The 19,357-nt window shown below is 31.4% G+C and overlaps 1 protein-coding gene across 11 annotated transcripts in view; it reads left to right on the top strand.

Annotated features, from left to right (window-relative positions):
- The window catches only part of ARID4B (AT-rich interaction domain 4B), a 177,875-nt gene that overhangs the window by 70,557 nt on the left and 87,961 nt on the right, over positions 1–19,357 (top strand). For all 11 annotated transcript variants that reach the window (XM_031966923.1, XM_031966933.1, XM_031966925.1 and 8 more), the window contains exons 3-6: positions 3,892–4,002; positions 8,130–8,195; positions 12,273–12,363; positions 13,301–13,380. In XM_031966923.1, the coding sequence (XP_031822783.1) occupies positions 3,892–4,002; positions 8,130–8,195; positions 12,273–12,363; positions 13,301–13,380 (348 nt within the window). The remainder of the gene's footprint in view (positions 1–3,891; positions 4,003–8,129; positions 8,196–12,272; positions 12,364–13,300; positions 13,381–19,357) is intronic.

Below are 19,357 nucleotides of genomic sequence, written 5' to 3'. Positions count from 1 at the left end.
TCATTTTTTTAAAAAAAGCAGTATCATATATTTTGTGCAATAAATATTTTTAAACTTTTATATATTTATTGTAAAAATGTTTAACTTCTAATGGGATTTGGTGGGACTTTTGGTTGGTGGGTATGTTTTTTCACTTGAAATGTAGATGAGGAAAAAGAAGGTAAGGGAGCAGGTGAGTTTGCTTGGTTTGGTAAATCTAGTTTTGAGTTTGTTTGATTAGTTTTGTTGTAGGGATTCTAGAAAATGAATATTTGAAGAGCTATCCAGTGAAAGAGATAAGAATAGTTCTTGTCCCTAGTGGACAGCTCTGGAACAGTGTTTGGAAGCTGCAAAAAAGACAGGTTTAGTGAAGGAAAATTTCCAAACAATTTCAGCTATAATAAAGAGGAATTTAACAGCCAAACTAAATTGTGGTTCATTCTCTTTGAAGGACTATAAGCAGAGGTTACATAATCACTTGTAAAATGAATTGTGGAAGGATATAGGTTGAACTAGCTGACCTGTAAAGCCACTTTAGACTCATCTCTTGATCTTTGAACGACAGATAAAAAGAATAGATGGTACAAGTTAGGGAAATTTGATATTTTTATAATAATTTATTTAGGTTGGGCATGCCCATGTAAGTATAATGTTGCCTGTTTGATTCTTGGTTTAGATATAAAATTTATTCTCTGAAAGTTTTTTTTTAATATTATAATTCTAATTTTATTTAAATGTATGGTTTTAGTAGTCATATTTTTAATATCAGGTTAAATAATAAACTCAAATGTATATCCATGAACATCATTGTTATGTGAAACATGAAAGATAGTGCTACAGATAATATTAGAGAGGTCAGTTATAAACTTTACACCTTTTTGAGACTATATCTAAACCTATGTTTTCTCTTTTAGTATCAGATTATAAATACTTTTAACAGACTTTTTATGATTCTCCTATATATGTACATAACAGACATATGCATGTGAATGGCTTAAGTTCTGTTTAATAAGAAATAATAAAAGCCAGCATTTATATAGTGCTTTAAGGTTTTTGCAAAGCACTTTACAAATATTATCTAATTAGATCCTTACAACAATCTTGGGTGGTAGGTGCTATTATTATCCCTATTTTATAGATGAGGAAACTAAGGCTGACAAGTTAAAGCCAGGGACAAGCACTAGTAAGTATCTGAGGCCAGATTTTAATTCACTAAACAGAGAAATTTGTTTTTTTCTTGCATTTGATAGTATTGCAAAACTTTCATGTTGTTATAATTTTATTTAAACAATAATAGATTCTTGGGAGAAAAAAATCTTCAAATTATTATAACCTTTAGTTGAACATGTTGAACAGCAATGATGAGACAAGGCACTGTGCTAAGATCTAGAAGCAAAGGGAAAAATATTTCCTTCTCCAGTGGCGCTTATATTCTAATGGAAGAGAAAACATTAAAAAAAAAAGAAAAAGAAGCAAAGAGGGTAAGGATACAGAGTTATCCATACTGTACCCTTGGTGTCAAAATTTTTAAAGTCAGAAACAGATCCTGGAGGAGAATGAAGCCTCATTGCCAAAGGGGTGTTAGGTTGAGAAAATCGTAGGGAGTTCCACAGAGAAATGGCAGTTGAGGTTTGGTGGCAAGTCCTGAAAGTTAAAAGCAGAACTAGAAAGGGATATAAACAAACATTAGCTAGAAGAAGTGAAAAGAATTTGATTTTTGGGCTTAGTTGTGCCATTAGCTATTTCAACAGATTATTTATCCTTTTTAAATTTCAGTTCCTTTATTTCTCAAATGGAGATAATAATACTTTGTATTATCACTCCATCTCACAAAATTGTGTTAGATGAGGGAAATACATGTAATACACTTATTGTTTGGTTTAGAGCACTGAATTAATTTTTATTATTATGAAATTGTAGCCCACTTCACTAGCACTACGTATATTATGTGATTAACCTTGATATCTTTTTTTTTCTTCTACAAGATATCCTTTCTCACAAATATTGTGCCTATAGTTCACTAAAACAAGTACATTTGCCCTCATGCATCCGTTCATTAATACAGAAAAAGACAAAATTTGTTGAATTTCAAGTTATTTCCAAAAATTTAGAAAAGTACTGAAGTTATTTCCTTTTTTTAAAGTAATAATATTCTTTAATTCCCTGTTAGTGACAGAGGAGAAACTTTTTTTTCCCCCTGAGGTAATTGGGGTTAAGGGACTTGCACAGGGTCACACAGCTAGGAGAAATGATTTCTTTTAAGAAATTTTCTTCTTTTCTTTTTTTTTTTTTAAACAAATAAATTCAGGACTTCCCCTGAGATGGTTTCTGTCATATTTGGCAAGCCTGATTATCTGTTAGCTAATAGATTCTTTTCTGCTAATGGAAGTAAGGAATAATATGTATAACAGGACTCCTCTCAATGCTGTTTTGTAATATCATTATACTCTATTTCAATCAAACACAGCTATACTATCATTAGTGGTGGAGTACAGTGGATTATTTTAGTTAAATCTTGTGTCCCAATGGCATTAACTCATGCAAACTTTATTCCCTTTAACAGATTATTAGAGAAGTTTAAAAAATGTATAGATGTAGTAGAAAAAAGATTGCAGAGATTTTGATACCTCTAAAAGCTATTGAATCCAATTCCTCAATTGGAGGATACCTCTTAGTTTCTAATTTTTGACTAACTTCCAAAGAACTGCTATACATGTTGTTGTACATATCTATCTTTTAATTCTTTCTATGAATTCTTGTGAACATAGGTGCAGTAGTTGTATAGTGCAGTTGTATAGTTTCTTAAACTTTTTCCACTTGTGACCCCTTTTTCACCCAAGAAATTTTTACACGATATTTAGGTATATAGGTATATACATTAAACATTTATTGATGATAAACCATAATTTTGTGACCCCCACATATTCACTTACATGACTCCATATTTAAATCCATAATGTAGGAAGCTTTGGTATAGTTGAGTTAAAGGGTATGCATAGCTTGGTACCTTTATATGGATATAGTTCAAAATTTCTTTCCACAATGACTGGTTGACCAATTCATAGCTTTACCCTAGTGCATAGTGGTTGGAAGTGGGACTGTGGAGAAATGGAGAAGGACTAAGCATTTATGTTGTATTAACTGTGCTAAGGTTTTACAAATATCTCATCTGATTTTTTTTTTTTTTTTGTTGAGGCAATTGGGGTTAAATGACTTAGGTCCTCCTGACTTCAGGGCTGGTGCTCTATCTCCCCACTGTGCATCCTAGCTGCCCCTCTCATATGATTGTTTCAGGGACCAGTGAGGTGCTCTTGTTATATACATTTTAAGTTAAAGAAATTGAGGCAGGCAGAGGTAAAGTGAATTGAAAATTACATCACTTAGAAGCCTCTGAAGTTTAATTTGAATGCAAATCTTCGCAATGCTAGACACAGTATCCTATCTATTGCATCACCAAGTTGATCTCCAACTTTTGCCATTTTCCTCTTCTGTTATACTTGTTGGTTTGATTGGTACGAGGTGAAACCTCAAAATTGCTTTAATTTTATTTTCTCTGATTATTAGTTTTGGCTTTTTTATGTGATTGTTGATAGCTTGTATTTTTCTTTGGAAATTTCCTGATTGTGTCCCTTGATCCTGTAGAATTTAATATCTCTATTGCTTTATTTTGTCTAATAACTGGTTTTTATAAAATAAATATGATGTCAAAATTTAGCTCATTTAACATTAAGTTTTGTGGGAAGAACTTTATTTTTCAAACAAACCATGCCATTTTATTAGATATGTTTCTTGATAGTGAATTTATTAAGCTATTTTGTGTTTTCTCTTTTAGTAATAGCAGTTACATTTACTAGTTTGGGAAATGATTGGTAAGAAAGAATTGGAGAAATTCATTATGTTTTCCTTTTTCAGGCCATTGACGAGCCTCCTTATTTGACAGTGGGAACTGATGTGAGTGCTAAATACAGAGGAGCCTTCTGTGAAGCCAAGATCAAGACCACAAAGAGACTTGTCAAAGTCAAGGTATTATGATTTTCTTAGCTATGTATATACTGTGAATTTGGTTATCCAGAATACGATTTAATTCTAACTTTTGTGGAATTTGAGAGCTTTTTTCCTACTGAATATAATCTGATATCTCTTAAGAGTAATCACTGTAAGAAAGCATAATAAAACATCATTAATAGCAATTCAGTGTATAATTGGAATGCAATTAAGTAATTGTTACAATTATCTAATGTAGCATTGCCATTTTCCATTCAGCTTTGGTGCTTATATTTAGAATCATGAATTTTAAAACTAGAAGAGGACATTAAAGATCATGTAGTATAAACCTACTTATTTTACTGATAGAGAAAATCCAGTAGGATTAGATTTAGTTTTTTACTAACCTTTCCTGTTAAACTTCTTCCCCATCTGTGAAGGTTTTCAGATCTTTAGATGCTAGGCTGACTATTTGTTGGGAATATTGCACAAGAACTCTATGATTGTATAAAAAAAATTTTTTAAGTACTTATGTTAAAAAAAAAAAAGACCTGGCATTAATTTTAATCATAAACTAGATTCATTATGTAAGTTAGTTTTTCACTCTGAAGTAATGTATTATAGTAGCTAATTTTGTTTGTTAACCAATTATGGATTCCAAAATAAAACCCCTCAAACCTTTGGTTAAATAAAATGTATTAAAGTTGATCAATATAGTCTTCTGAAAGATAATTACAGATGCATCCATACACACATAATTATATGTATTACTAAAAAACAAAAAAAAACTGGTGTTATAATTCCCATTAATAGTCTGTTGTACATTATAATCTTATATTGTACTTATAATCTAATATTGTTGAAGAAGCCTCTGAATCCTTTCCTAGTTTGACTTCACATATCTGTAATCAATCTTGTAATTGAAATTTACTGCCTTAATGGAGACCATGAAAAAGGAGTAATCCACCAATTTTACAGTTCCTTTATTTATAAACAATAGGAGACTGGAGTTATAATCCTGTATGGAAAAATAAATAGGATTCTTTATTCTTTTTTTCACCACTTACCTTTCCACACATTTCCTTGTAGTCTCCTTTACATGGTCTAGTTTCCAGCCAGACTGATATAACTTGTTCCCCAAAGTCAACTTTTCCTTTCCTTTCTTTTTCTCTTTGCATAGGCTGCCTGACTGACACCACTTCTTGGAATACTTAGACTTTCCTCCAGCCCTCTCAGGGCCACCAACTCTTATGAGAAGCTTTTTTTCATTTCCATCACTCACTAGTGTTCTTTTGCAATTTATATTGTATTATTCTGTGTGTTCTCTATATTTTTTGTATCTTTTTCTTCTCATGTAAGTTCCTTGAGGGGATTTGTAGCCTTAATTATACTAGGAATTAGCTTGTCATCTTTGATAAATTTCTAGATTAGAAATCAGAGGATCTTCTCCTGCCACTTCTTATAAACTTTATTTGAATTCCTCTCTAGTCTTATTTGTTACAACTTTTGCATCTCCTGGGTATTCTCCTTGTTTTCCAGAGAATGGAGAAACTACAGGGAACTACTTACTATTTGTAATAACCTAATAATTTGCTAATTTGCTATCTCACGTTTGTACTGATCCTGGTTCCAGCAGTTTTCCCAAGGCTGCATGATGTACTGGCTAAAGTGCTGTGCCTGAAGTCTGGAAGGCTGAATTCAAGTCCCACTTCTGATTCAGACTGGCTCTGTGATCCTGGCCAAGTCACTTAACTTCTCAGTGCTGTAGGCAATTCCCTAAAGTTATATATGACAGAGACAATATTAACTTGGATTGATACAGGAAGTTTCCTCATCTGAATGTAGATGTGAATGAGAATGAACAGATTGTATGAGAGCTTACTTAGTCTAGAGAACAAAATAGCAAGAGAGGAAAAGCAATTTTTTCAAACTTTTCTTCTGATTCCCCTAAGTGGGAATATTGTTAGATTGTTTTTTTCTGTATTTAAATATAACATGAAATGCTTTGAATATTGAATTTGAATGCCATTGCTTTAAGGTATACTAGTAATTGGACATAACATGTAGAATTATGACTTCTTGAATTTTGTGTGACAGTTTATATAAATAAATGTTTATATGAATACATTTATATAAATAAATATATAAAGATGGAATTTCTTCCAGAATTTCTGAGGTTTATTTTACCAAGATCTCTTTCTTGAGGATATGATTTTATGGTAATAGATCTATGTATGTACTGTACTACTAAATTTTATATGAAGAAAAATGAATTATAGCATTTTTATATTAGGAAGAGTAGAGTTAAAAATCAAAAGAACTGAATTTTGTCCTCAATTCTAACAGGCATTAGTTTGTCATCATTTATAAATTGCTAAATTTGAAATCAGAGGATCTAGGCCTCCCACTTAATCTTGTATGTCCTTATTTAACCTCGAGGCCTCAGTTTCCTCATTTATAAAATTGATGAAGTTATTATGAATTTGACACATTCACCTAGCTAGCTGAACCAGATTAAAATGTAATTGGGAAATGTTTAACAAAATATATAAATATAATATAACATAGATGATGTGTGAAGTCTTAGTCTTCTAAGTTAGTATGTGGCCCACAGGAATACTTTCTATTTGAGTTTGATATCACTATAGATTATTTATCAGAACACTGAAATTTGTTAACATTATATGATTTAATTGACTTAAAGATAACCACTTTATCACTTTGTGAACAATATGCATATTTGGGCCAAAAAAAAATCAGTTTATTTTATAACAAGGTTCCAAGTCTCTTTAATATAATGAAACCCACTTAAGAGACCATTTTTTCCAAACTCCCAATTTTTTTAAGCACAAATTTTGTATTGTCCATGGGACTAATTGTTTTAAATCTACATTAGGACTGTAAGAGAATTTACAAAATGCATTAGATTCTGGAAAATAATATGGTTATAAAGGGCATTATTATGCTTTTATAGGAAAAAAGTAGTTCTAATGAAAAAATTGGCTTTTAAAATTTCTTGAAATCTAGTAGTGTTCATACCAAGACACTTTTGTCCTTCAAAGTCAATTCAGCCCTCCTATGTATGTTACTGAAACTATCTTTAGAAACTATCTGATTTAATGAATGAATCTCTATTGAGGACTGGAAAATATTCTATTTAATCAGCCTTTCTTAGAATGAAACAGTTAGAGATTATATATTTTCTCACTGGAGGAGAGGTAAAAAAGTGGTATATCAATAACTTTGGTAGTTCTTAAAGGTTTATTGAAATTTCATTACTGATGTATTAGTAATTGTAAATCACTTATATATTTATTATTATATATTTTTCCAAATTATATATTTCAATAGCAAGCTATTGTTATTGATGATATAATTGGTGATAATTATCATAAAATCTCCTAGCTCCAAACAAAACCTTTTTAAAGGAATCAGGAATAGTTTTCTTAAGTTATTTTTGCTTCAGGAATGCAGTCTTCTCATGGGCTATGTGTTTGGCTTGGAAAGAGATATTAAAGATTTGAAAGTAGCATAGAGTTCCCTCCCTCCCTCCCAAGTACTTCAGTATTATTATATCCTTTATATTTAGCATTTTTATCTTAAATTCATTTTGATTATGAATCAAATGTACCTTACTTGGGTAGAAACTATAGAATAATGACTTTGACATTATATACTTTGCAAAAAGGGTATCACAAAGATATGAAACTTGTAGAGCTTAAAGGCCTTACTTAATATCTTTTCATTCTTAACATCATTGGGGCAAGCTTTATTCAGTGAACTAATCTTAACCCTTATAGTCACAAAGTGCTTAATAGGAGGAGGTATTTTCATTATCAATTTAAATAAAACAAAACAACAAAGTGATAATGTCATTGAGCAAAGAATAACATGTTATATCCTTAACCATGGAGCAAATTAAAGATGAAATCATGGAGGGTTTTGAGTAGTAAAATTCCCTTGGTCTTGACTTTTTTTAAATGCATGATTTTTGGTTAATTTATTCCAAACTGGAATGTTAAGTAAACTGAAACCCTATTATAAATTGAATGAATAAAAATTTAAATCACTTAATAAAAGCAAATAATTTTTTTTTTTTTTTTTACTGAGCTTGATGATCTAGAATTTATTTGTAATTGATGACTAATTAAATTTGTAATCTCTAGGTAACGTTTAGGCATGATTCTTCAACAATGGAAGTACAAGATGACCACATAAAGGGTCCATTAAAGGTAATTCACTTATTTGGTATCTAATCAAATAATCTTGATTGGGAAATGTCAGATTCCTTAAAGTGTGTTCTCAATCCAATGCCTATATGTGCTTTGAATATTTGCTTAGATTCTATAATGTTTACTAAAAGGTTAAGGAAAATAATAAGTGCATATACTGAATATTAAATAATATAAAGCCAGAAATATATAATCATATTACATGTGTAGGAATTAATGTTAACATAAATAGTATGGAGTAAAATGCATGATCATCTTATATATGTAGAAAAATAAAATAATTGAACGGATGTTTCTCTTTTTAAGATTATTTGGAATATTACAAAATAAGCACTTCTGTTCATCACATATTCTGGACATATGATATTTATGTTGCTTTTTGCATGCCTGTTATTGTTTGTGATATACTGTAGCCTATTGCATTTACTTGCTTTTGGGGGGGAGGTTGTGGCATTGATTTTTCTGAGCTCAAAAATATAAAATACATGACTACACTGTGACCAAAACATTATTGATGTTTTAGGGAAAAAAGAGATATGGGCTTTTAAATTACCTTTGCATAATTGGAAAGCTCAGTAACATTTATTATATAGACTTGATCTCTGAATTCTGCCACTCAGATCTGAGCCATTTTATTGTCCATGTGCACAGTATTTATCTGTCAAGTAGGTGAATGTATGTACATGCAAAATCGAAACAGAACAGAGGATTTGTTATCCATCCAATTTCTTATGGCTGCACAAAGAATCAATGTTGAAATTCTCTGGATATTCCTGTTTGCAGATGACATTGTGGCATTGCAGATAGAGGATAGGCCTTGAAGTCAGGAAGCCATAATTCAGATGCTGCTTCAGACACATGTTAGCTCTTGGCAAGTAATTGAACCTCCCACTGTAATTGTTAACTAGTTGCCAAATCTAAATATGTTACAAACATGTGCGTGTATATACATTCATCTACTTGACATGGTTATATGCTTTTGGTGAACATTTTTCTCCCTGATTTGTGCTGTGTGGTTTATACTCAAATCACAGAGGAGAGATCATATTTGATGTAGAAAATTTTATGAATTTAATATATGGAAGCATCTTGTTGCTACATTTTGCTATAAGTCAAAAAGTTTTATTGGAATCAGCAAGTAATAGTGTAATCTTACATTTGCAAAGTATCTCAGTTATATGGAATATGAAAATGTGGTGTGCTGTAAAAAATGATCTGTGAAAGTGTTTCCTTCCCATGATACAATAGAAAAAGGATAGTTGAGGCAAAGAGATATTTGGGGTTTAAAATTCGCCTCTGACACTTATTAAATATGTCTATAGATAAGACAAGTAGCATCTTTTTCATCTGAATGATACCTGTGCTATAACCTCATAGTCATTGCTAGAGTCAGTTGAGGTGGTGCTTGTGGAGCACTATGTAAGTAGAGCATGTGTAATTATTGAGGTAATTATTCACATCTATATAAACTATCCCCATAAAGATTTTTTAGAGATTATAAATAAGATATTCGATTACTAATTGCTGATATTTTCTCAGTAATCTTTGGTAATGGTAATGCCCATAATCTACTTTGTTTCAGGGTGTATATGAGGTGGAGAATTACCTCTTGACTACATCTTGAAAATTCATCCCTTCAAAATCTCTAAAAATGTGTTATCAACATGAATTTCATCTGTCAGTGTATCAGTATTCCCAATTTCAAATGAAATCCTTAAATGAAATCTTTTTTTTAGAAAAATGTTTGTCAGCGCACAAACAGTTTGGGGAGCAATTTTAATGCTTGGAGTTTGTATTTTAATTGTACCTAATGCTAAAGCACATTCTGCCCTTAAGGAAAAATTCTGGAACTAGGATTTAAAAAAAAAAATGATCACCATCATAGAGTTCTTTGCACATAGTAGGTCCGTAGTAAATATTTGTAAAGTTGCAAACATAAATATTTTTGATTTTCATCAGTCATTTCATACTAATCTTGTTTCCCCATACTTATGTACACACATACCATGTAAGAACAAACAATAGCATTTGTGTTAAGTGTACCAACATTCTTCTTCTTTAATTCTCTAATTCACTTATTATTTTTCTGGTTGGGCATAATGATGCACTACAGATTTTCAAGGTCAACTCTAAATAACTGAGAGGTGGGATGTGAATGGGGCAAATGGGAGGAGAAAATTATCTATTCAGGTTACCTTTTGCCTGGACAGTTGCTTCTTCAACATCATTCTCTTTGTGATTTGAGTTTTCTTATTTCCTTATAAAGTATGCTCTTGGTTTATTTTTGATTCCTTTGAATGTGACCAAAGGTCAAACTATTGATTTTTTGATCCAGACAAGAGCAGCAAACTTAAAAATTATTGTTGCAACGATTTTACTGATAGATTAGATTTATTGGAATATTCATTTCCTTTCAGCTCGGTGATGGCAGTTGGTGATTTTTGGTTAAAATGCCACTAAAAATTTTAGTTCTACCAAAGAATTTAATTATTTATAATTGTGTACATTTCCAGAAATTACAGATTAATGTTAACTTAAGTCATACCCAGTTCATTTAAGTTGAAAGTAAACAAATTAATAAATATCACTTCATAATGATGCTATTTTAAAGCTTTAGTCATATCATTTAAATTTATTTTAGTTCATCTGATTTCCCCCCCTCAATAGTTCCATAGAATTTTAAGCAGAATAAGCCCGATCAGCATGAAAGTGCTGTTCACTTTCATAAATGATATAAATATGGTTATATATTGTATTCTTCATCTTCTGGAAGAAGTTTTAAGTATTCATCAATGAAGTATCTTAAACTTGATGGAATCTTTGATGGAAAGTAATTCAAGTATCTAGGTTTCAACACATACCTGTTGAAATTACGCATGAGTCTTTTTTTTTCTTTAAAAAAATTTTTTAATAGCCTTTTATTTTCAAAATACATGCAGAGTAAGTTTTCAACATTCTTTTTTAAAAATCTTTTTTTAAAAGTTTTTCTTTTCCTTTTCCTTCCCATGACCATCCCCCTCTCCTAAACAGCAAGTAATCCAATACAGGTTAAAAATGTGCAATTCTTTTAAACATATTTCTGCATATAAACATATTCTACATTACTACATGTATGTAAACATACATTCTACATATTAAACATCTACACAAGAAAAATCAAATCAAAAAGGGTGGGAAAATAAGAAAAAAAAATAGCAAGTAAGCAACAACAACAAAGGTGAAAATACTATGTGATCCACATTCAGTCCCCATAGTCTTCTTTCTGGATATAGATACAGCCATGATTCTTTAAGAAAATTTGGAAAGGGTGTGTGTGGGGGGGTGGGGAGTGAAATTGCTTACTGACTCAGATTCTCTGATTAATATTTATATCACTTGTGGGGGAAATGGCTTTTAATTCTATTTGGGAAGAGAAGCCCCCAAAATAAAAAAAAAAGTAAGAAAGAGGAATTTTTTAAAACCTTAAGATTTCAAAAGAAATAATTACATAGTCATGCTTTTAAAAATACATATTTTCAGTTTGATTAGTTGATAATGAAATTCATGCTATTACCTGAATTTGCTATTTTTTCATTCCCCCACCCCCATCATTGCTTATATTATCTGCTTTTTGAAAGCTTGAAGTTTGCAGAGCTTAGAATTAGATAGTGTAGATTATCAGTAATTATAATTCCTGTGTTAGAGACAGCTAGGTGGCACAGTGGATAGAGCACTAGCCGTGAAGTCAGGAGGACCTGAGTTCAAATCTGGCCTCAGACACTTAACACTTCCTCAGACACTTAACACTTCCTAACCGTGTGACTCTAGGCAAGTCATTTAACCCCAATTGCCTCAGCAAAACAAAAAGAAAAAAAAAAAGAATGTATTCCTGTGGTAGCCAAGAGTCTAATTCCGGAAATAGATTCTTCTTATCATCTATTATTCTATTGATATAGGCAACTATATCAAGTAAAATTAACATCTTAAGTTTTTTTTACCTTGACAATCAAGTAGAAATTGTTATGTAAAGTAAAATATTAAAATAATCATTTATCCATTATTAAACTTTTAAAAAAAGTTTTTCTTTTTATGCTTTAGGTTGGAGCAATTGTAGAAGTAAAGAATCCTGATGGTGCCTATCAAGAAGCAGTTATCAATAAATTAACAGATGCAAGTTGGTACACAGTAGGTAAGAGGAAGTAATTCTTCTTTTAAAAAAATTTCTGGCTTAGTTAAACTAAATATTAAAGAATTAATAAAAGACTGAGCTTATTGGAAATTCAGTTTTTATAGAAATATTTATTGCTATGTAATATACAAATTATTCTCAAAAATTGAGAAATAAAAAAATTCTACCAATTTTATAAGACAAACAATAGTTTTAACACCTAACTAGGGAAGAATAAATATAAGAAAAATAATTATGCAATAATAATATTAATTAATTGAAATTCAAAAATTTAAATAAGATTTAGGCCAAAAACTTATAGCATTTCTTCTTAAAAGTTGTTCAGTATGATTGAAATGGAGTTCTACTAGAGGTGTAAGGAGGGGTCAACATTGGGAAAATAATTATTTTGATTAGAAATGTTGACAGGATATTTTAATAGACCACACTTGAGGTTAGGTTGTTCAATCAGAGAGAAGATGATGAGAATTGGATTTCCAATCTAGCGGTGTTTAGAATGTTATTGAGAGTATTATTTAGCCCCTATTCCAAACCCTGCTTACTTGTAATGCATATATTATCTATCTGAATTGTGATAACTTTTTTCAGCATGTTAAGTAGCTTCTGCTTTCACATTTAGTGACCCAATTTCTTAAATGTTATGTTCTCTAAAGTGAATTCATATAGTAAGCTACATTTCCTAATCACTGCAACAAAAATTTTAGCCACAGCCTCTTTTCACAAATGGAAAATGTGTTGATTCTTGGTATGAATTACTGATTTTTTTAATATATGTTTTGGGTATACAAGGAAAGCATCTTTGCAGAATTCTGATATTCTTTGGACTTAAATAGCCCATCATCTAAGTTTGGCTGAAGTATGAAGGTTTTGGGTCATTGTTTTTGCTATGGTTGTAGGATCCTTATGATGACTTCCACTTCCTATTTTCTTTTAACAGTTTTTGATGATGGAGATGAGAAGACACTTCGAAGATCTTCATTATGTCTGAAAGGAGAAAGACATTTTGCTGAAAGTGAAGTAAGTAATTGTTTTAACAGATGAAAATGTTTTAAATCTCTAATATTCTTGAAACTGAATTTTTTGTTTTCTCTGCTTGAGCTACCAAATTCTTTACTTGAATAAGAAAAAAATTCATAAAGTAGCATAATCTGTAAAGCTTAATTTGAGACAGAAAGTATGTTTCCTTTTGTTTCCTTTAATTCCTTTTTGTAAGTTAAAGAAAACCTTATAAACACAGTTACTCTTCAGTATTAGATATTGTGATTCCCCCTTTTTTGAGCTGTTATTATGTTGTACCTACTATCTGTTATTTTGTGTGTTATTTTGGAAGATGGATTGGAATGGGGAAGATGGAAAGTGTAATGGAATGGAAAGAGTTGAGGCGAGGAGACCAATTAGGACACTGTTGCAACCTCTATAAGAAATTGCCTTTTACATTCATAATCTGAGATATCTTTTTAAATTGATAGATAGGGGGGAAGCTAGTTGGTGTAGTGGAGAGAGCAACAGTCCTGAAGTCAGGAGGACCCCTGACTTGGCTGTGTGACCTGAGCAAGTCACTTAACCCCAATTGCCTCAGCAAAAAAATTGATAGAAGTAGTTTTAGATGTGTTAAAATTCTAATGTCAATATTTTGATATTTTATTATGACTATGAGCAGGTTTTGAGGAAGAATAGTTAGCCTGGGTTCTGATTATGATAAAAATAACAGTTATAGGTAGAGTTCAGAGGCAGTATTTGGAAACAAGTTACATTTTCTGTTCAAAAAAGCATAGTTATATTTAACCACCAGTTAACAAATTCCCAGGTTTTTTCCCCAGAGCTAATATGATCCAACTTTGATTTTGTGTGTGTATGTGTGTGTGAAATGCAATTTAATATCTTTTCTAGCTTCACATGTGCATATGTGTGTATGTGTGTATATATGTACATAATATAATCTATATATGTATGTTTATTTTTATGGGTAGACATGTGTAATATAAATATATATGTTTATATATACGTACATCTATCTATATCAAATATGTAAAAAATTTTCATAATATGTTAGGACTAAAAGAGTAAATAATAGCAATATAGGGTAAAGATTTTTGGACTTAGAGTTTAGAAATATCAGGGTTCTAATTCTAACTCAGACATTATATTGGTGTGTCCTTAGACAAGGTATTATAAGGAAACTTACAAATTAAAAAGATTTAAAAGATATAAATTCTCATTATTATTATACAACTCAATGAAATGGGGAAGACAGAAGTGGGGAAAATGATATATACCTCTTAATTTTTTGATACCTAGGTGTTGACAAAATCCTAGTTATTAGATAAAATTATTAGACAAAAATCCTGGTTAAAAAAAAAAGGCAATCAGGCTAAAATTAGGTCTACCCTAGCACTTCCAAACAGTATAAAAAGATAAACTCCAAATAGCTACATGACTTAAATATAAAAGATCACATCGCAAACAAATTAAAAGAACAAGTAAGATAAATACCTTTTACTACCATGGATATGGGAGAAGTTATGATCAAACAAAAGATAGAGAAAATCCCCAAATATTAAAGGGGACAATTTTGGTTATATAAAATTTGCAAAATTTTACATAACAAAATCAGTGCAACTAAAATTCAAAGGAAAAGAGTTAAAAGAGGAGGAGTAGATGGATCAATCTTTGGAGAAAGTTTCTTTGTTATTGGTCTCTTTCCAAGATAAATGAATTAAATTTATAAAAATGAGAGCCATTCCCAGATGACAAATGGTCCGGATATGAACAAGTATCTTTTCCTTTTTTTTTCCATTACAAGGAAAAATGATAAATAATTTATTTCTTGCTTTTATATTCATCCTTCACATAGGTTTCTTGGAAGTATATAGAAACAGTGTAGAAGTATATAGAATTATGGAAAATATATAATTAAAAAGAAACTTCCTTTGATTCAAATTTAATGGTAATTATCAAAACATTAAGTCCATAACAATTACAGATGTTACAAATTGATATTTTTGATGTGCAGTAGCATTTTTCAATTCAGAAAGCATGACAGAAGCCAGTCTATTATAAATAGTTACAAGAAACTAGCCTAGTCTCTTATTTTCAAAGACTCTTGAACTTGGTTTTTTGATTTCTTTCCCATCAACAAAGAGAGAAAGCACATAATCTTCATGTCAGGGCTGGATTTCTTGCCAGAACACTGAAAGAAATATGATTCAAGAAGTGGAGTATAAATGGCAGAACTGAAGAGGTTACCAGTCTGAGGTGCTTTTTCTTGCCTGACCAGAAGACTGAAATCTGTCAACTTGGCCATGATATTATAAGCTAAAGCAGGTCTAAATTTCCATGTAACAACATCTGATTTTATTTCCCTATTGCTACAATCCATTAAATTTTGGAAAAACTGAAAAGTGAGCTTTAACAAAATTCTACATATCCATCATTCAGGTCTGTATTTCTGCTCTCCATTCTTTGTTGCTTACCTTCAATTTCATTATTTTCAAAGACAGCTAAGAATTTTCCTGTTGGATCAGTTAGAGTAAAGGACGTCTGGGGCTATCTTCTGTTTTTTCTTAATATTACAGCTACTGCTGAATTTTTCTTCCAGAGGATCCTCTTCTAGGGCAGTAGCAGCAGTAGTAGCAACTGCCCCCTCCTCCAAGGATCCAACTGATTAGTTTCATTTATTTAAGGCTGCTATTTCATCTCTCTTTTCTCTTCCTCCCTTCTTTATCTCTTTTCCCCTTACATTTCCTTTTCTTCCTCTGTTCACATAGGGATTCATACCCTTATATGTGAGTGCTCTGTCCAAAGGAATATAAATTTTGGTTGCTTATGCATGTCTTGGGGTTTGAGAGCTTAATTTTTCTTTTTCTTCCCTACTTATTCTGTCAGTAGTTTTTGGTTTGGTTTTGTTTTTTGAAAAACCAAGATAATTAACTCTTGTCTTGTGTAGTTTTCATTAGTGATTTCTTCAAATAAAGCTCTGGAAAACCAGGCTTTGATAAAGCTTATTGGGATTTGAAAGGAGCTACTTCACTGTACCATTAAACCCAAGTTAGTCTGGGTTTTGATTAGCCAATAAATGGTTCTATCTAGCCCAAGCCTTACTTGCTTATTGTTTGGGTTTTGATGACTCAGAGTTAGTGGAAGTAGGAATATTGTAGCTAAATTCCAGAATTATCAGATAAGGAGAAAATACTGCAGGCAGCCAGAAAGACACACAATTCAAATATCAAGGAACCATAATCAGGATTATCCAGAACCTAGCAGCTTCTACATTAAAGGATCAGAGGACCTGGAATATGGTGTTCCAGAAGGCAAAGGAACTTGGTCTGTTACCGAGAAACAACTACTCAGCAAAACTAAGCATTATCTTTCAGGGGAAAAGATGGATATTCAATGAAAAAGGGTATTTTCAGTTACTCTTGATAAAAAGACCAGAGCTAAACAGAAAATTTGATCTCTAAATACAAGATTCAGAAGAAGCATAAAAAGATAAAAAAGAAAAAAAAAACAAACCAATTATGAAATAGGCCATTCAGTTTTCAGAGGAAGAAAGTCAAGCTGTCTACATCTATATGAAAAAATGCTCCACATCACTAATGATTACAGAAATGGAAATTAAATTAGCTCTGAGATTCCATTTTACATTCTGAAAAAAACTGACAAAAAAAAAGACAAATGTGTTAAAAGGGGATGTTTTTGGAAAAATAGACGCTGATGCACTATTCATTAAGATGAGAATTCATCCAGCCTTCTTGAAATATCTGTAGCCATGCCCCAAGTGTTACTAAACTGTGTGCCCCTAATCGTTAATTTAGTGGCAAGAAACTGGAAACTAAGTGGATAGTTGGAGTTGGAGAATGACTAAACAAGTTATTATATAGGAATGCTATGGAATATTGTTGTTGTTCTATAAGAAACAATCAGCAGGATGATTTTAGAGAGTCCTGGAGAAACTTACATGGACTGATGATGCCAACTGAAATGAGCAGAATTAGGAGAATATTGTACATGGCAACAAAATTATGTGATGATCAACCATGAGGGGCTTGACTCTTTTCAACAATGAGGTGATTCAGGCCAGTTGTAATAGAGACAGCCTTCTGCATCCAGAGAGAGGACTCTAGGGGACTGAATATTAGTTTTTTTTTTTTTTTTTTTTTTTTTTTTTACCTTTTTTGTTGTTGTTTTTCTTGCTTTTTGTTTTTTTCTCTTCATTTTCAATCTGATTCTTCTTGTGCAGCATGATAAATATGGAAACATGTTTAGAAGAATTGTACATGTTTAATATATTTTGAGTTACTTGTGTAGGGGCAGGGATTGGGGGAAGGGGGCAGGAATTTGGAACACAAGGTTTTGCAAAGGTGAATATTGAAAACTTTTTGCATATATTTTGAAAATAAGCTGTTATTTAAAAAAAATTCAAAGTAAGTTTTTCTGACAAGGTCTCATTTCTCTAACATAGAAGAAACTGAGTCAGATTTATAAAAAATAAAAGTCATACCCCAATTGATAAATGAACAAATGATATGATCTTTGCCCAAAGGCTGCAAATTCATCCGTATCCTTTGACCTAACGATACCAATACTAGGTGTGAATCCCAAAAGAAATTACTCCCCCCAAAAGAAAAAAAAACAGAAAAAAGGAAAATTACCTTATATGTACAAAAAATATTCATAGCAGCTTTCTTCTCAGGACCCAAAAATAGAAATTGAGGGGATGCCTATCAATTGAGGTTTGGCTAAATAAATCGTGGTATATGTTTGTGATGGAATATTATTCTCTGGGAAATAATGAACAGGATGCACTCAGGTTAAAATAAAGAAAATCTGGAAAGTCCAGATTGAACAAAGTGAAATGTACTATATACAAAGTAATAGCAATATTCTGGGATAACCAGCTGTAAATGACTTTGTTTTTCTCAGTAGTACAATCATCCACACCTACTCTGAAGGACTTAAGATGAAAAATCCTATCCATACCCAGAAAAGGAACAGATTGTGTTTGAATACAGATTGAAACATTCTCTATTTCTCTTATCACTCTTTTTCTTTTTTGTTGAGGATTTTTATTTTCATTAGAATGGGAGATCTATGTTTTCTTTCACAGCTTGACTTAGATGGAAATGTTTTGCATAATTATGCAAAGTTTATATTAAGCTTAATATGCGGTTTCTTAGTTGTGGGTGGGGATAAGGGAGAGAACTTATAACTCAATCTTTAAAACAAATGTAAAAAAAAATTGTTTTGAATGTAACTGGGGGAAAATACTAAATAAATAGATAAAGATTTGAAAAAAAATTAGTAATACTATTGCTAGGTCTATAACTCTAAAGAAATCCAAGAAAAAGGAAAAAGATCTATATATAGACAAAATCAACTGTATGTATAGTGGCAAAGAGCTGGACAGAAACTGTGTGCCCATCAGTTAGCTATTGATATGGCTAAAAAAAATTAGGGCATAAGAATGTTTTAATACTATTGTGCTATAAAAAATGATGAAGATTATAGTATTAGAGAGATCAATTGAGGTATATTTATTAAGTACCACTCATCTGTCATGCATTGTGCTGTGCACTAGAGATAGGAAAAAAAAAGAGGCAAAATACAGTTTCTACACTCAATCTAATAGGGGAACCACATGCAAACAAATTTATACAAAGCAAGCTAATCACATGATAAAAGGAAATGAAAGAAGCCATTAGGAATAAGAGCTTTAGGAGAAACTTTTGGAGAAAGGAATTCAGAGAGGTCATTTGTAGGAGTGGAGGTAGGAGAGTTTTTCAGGCATGAGAGACATTGAGAAGAAATTCCTGGAGCCTAGAGATGGAGTGTCTTTGTTTTTGGAACAACTAGGGATCTAGTATTATTGGATAGAATGTCCTGTCAGCGGTTAAGGTATAAGATGACTGGAAATGTAAAAGATGAGTTAAATGTTTAAGGGTTTTGAGTGATAAACAGAGCATTTTATATTTGTTCCTGGAGACAGTTAAAAGCT

Source organism: Sarcophilus harrisii, chromosome 4 (assembly GCF_902635505.1).
Source record: "Sarcophilus harrisii chromosome 4, mSarHar1.11, whole genome shotgun sequence".
NCBI classification, from domain to species: Eukaryota; Metazoa; Chordata; class Mammalia; order Dasyuromorphia; family Dasyuridae; genus Sarcophilus; species Sarcophilus harrisii.
The sequence above is the reverse complement of the archived record's forward strand: the minus strand, read 5'-3'. Positions and strand labels throughout refer to the sequence as shown.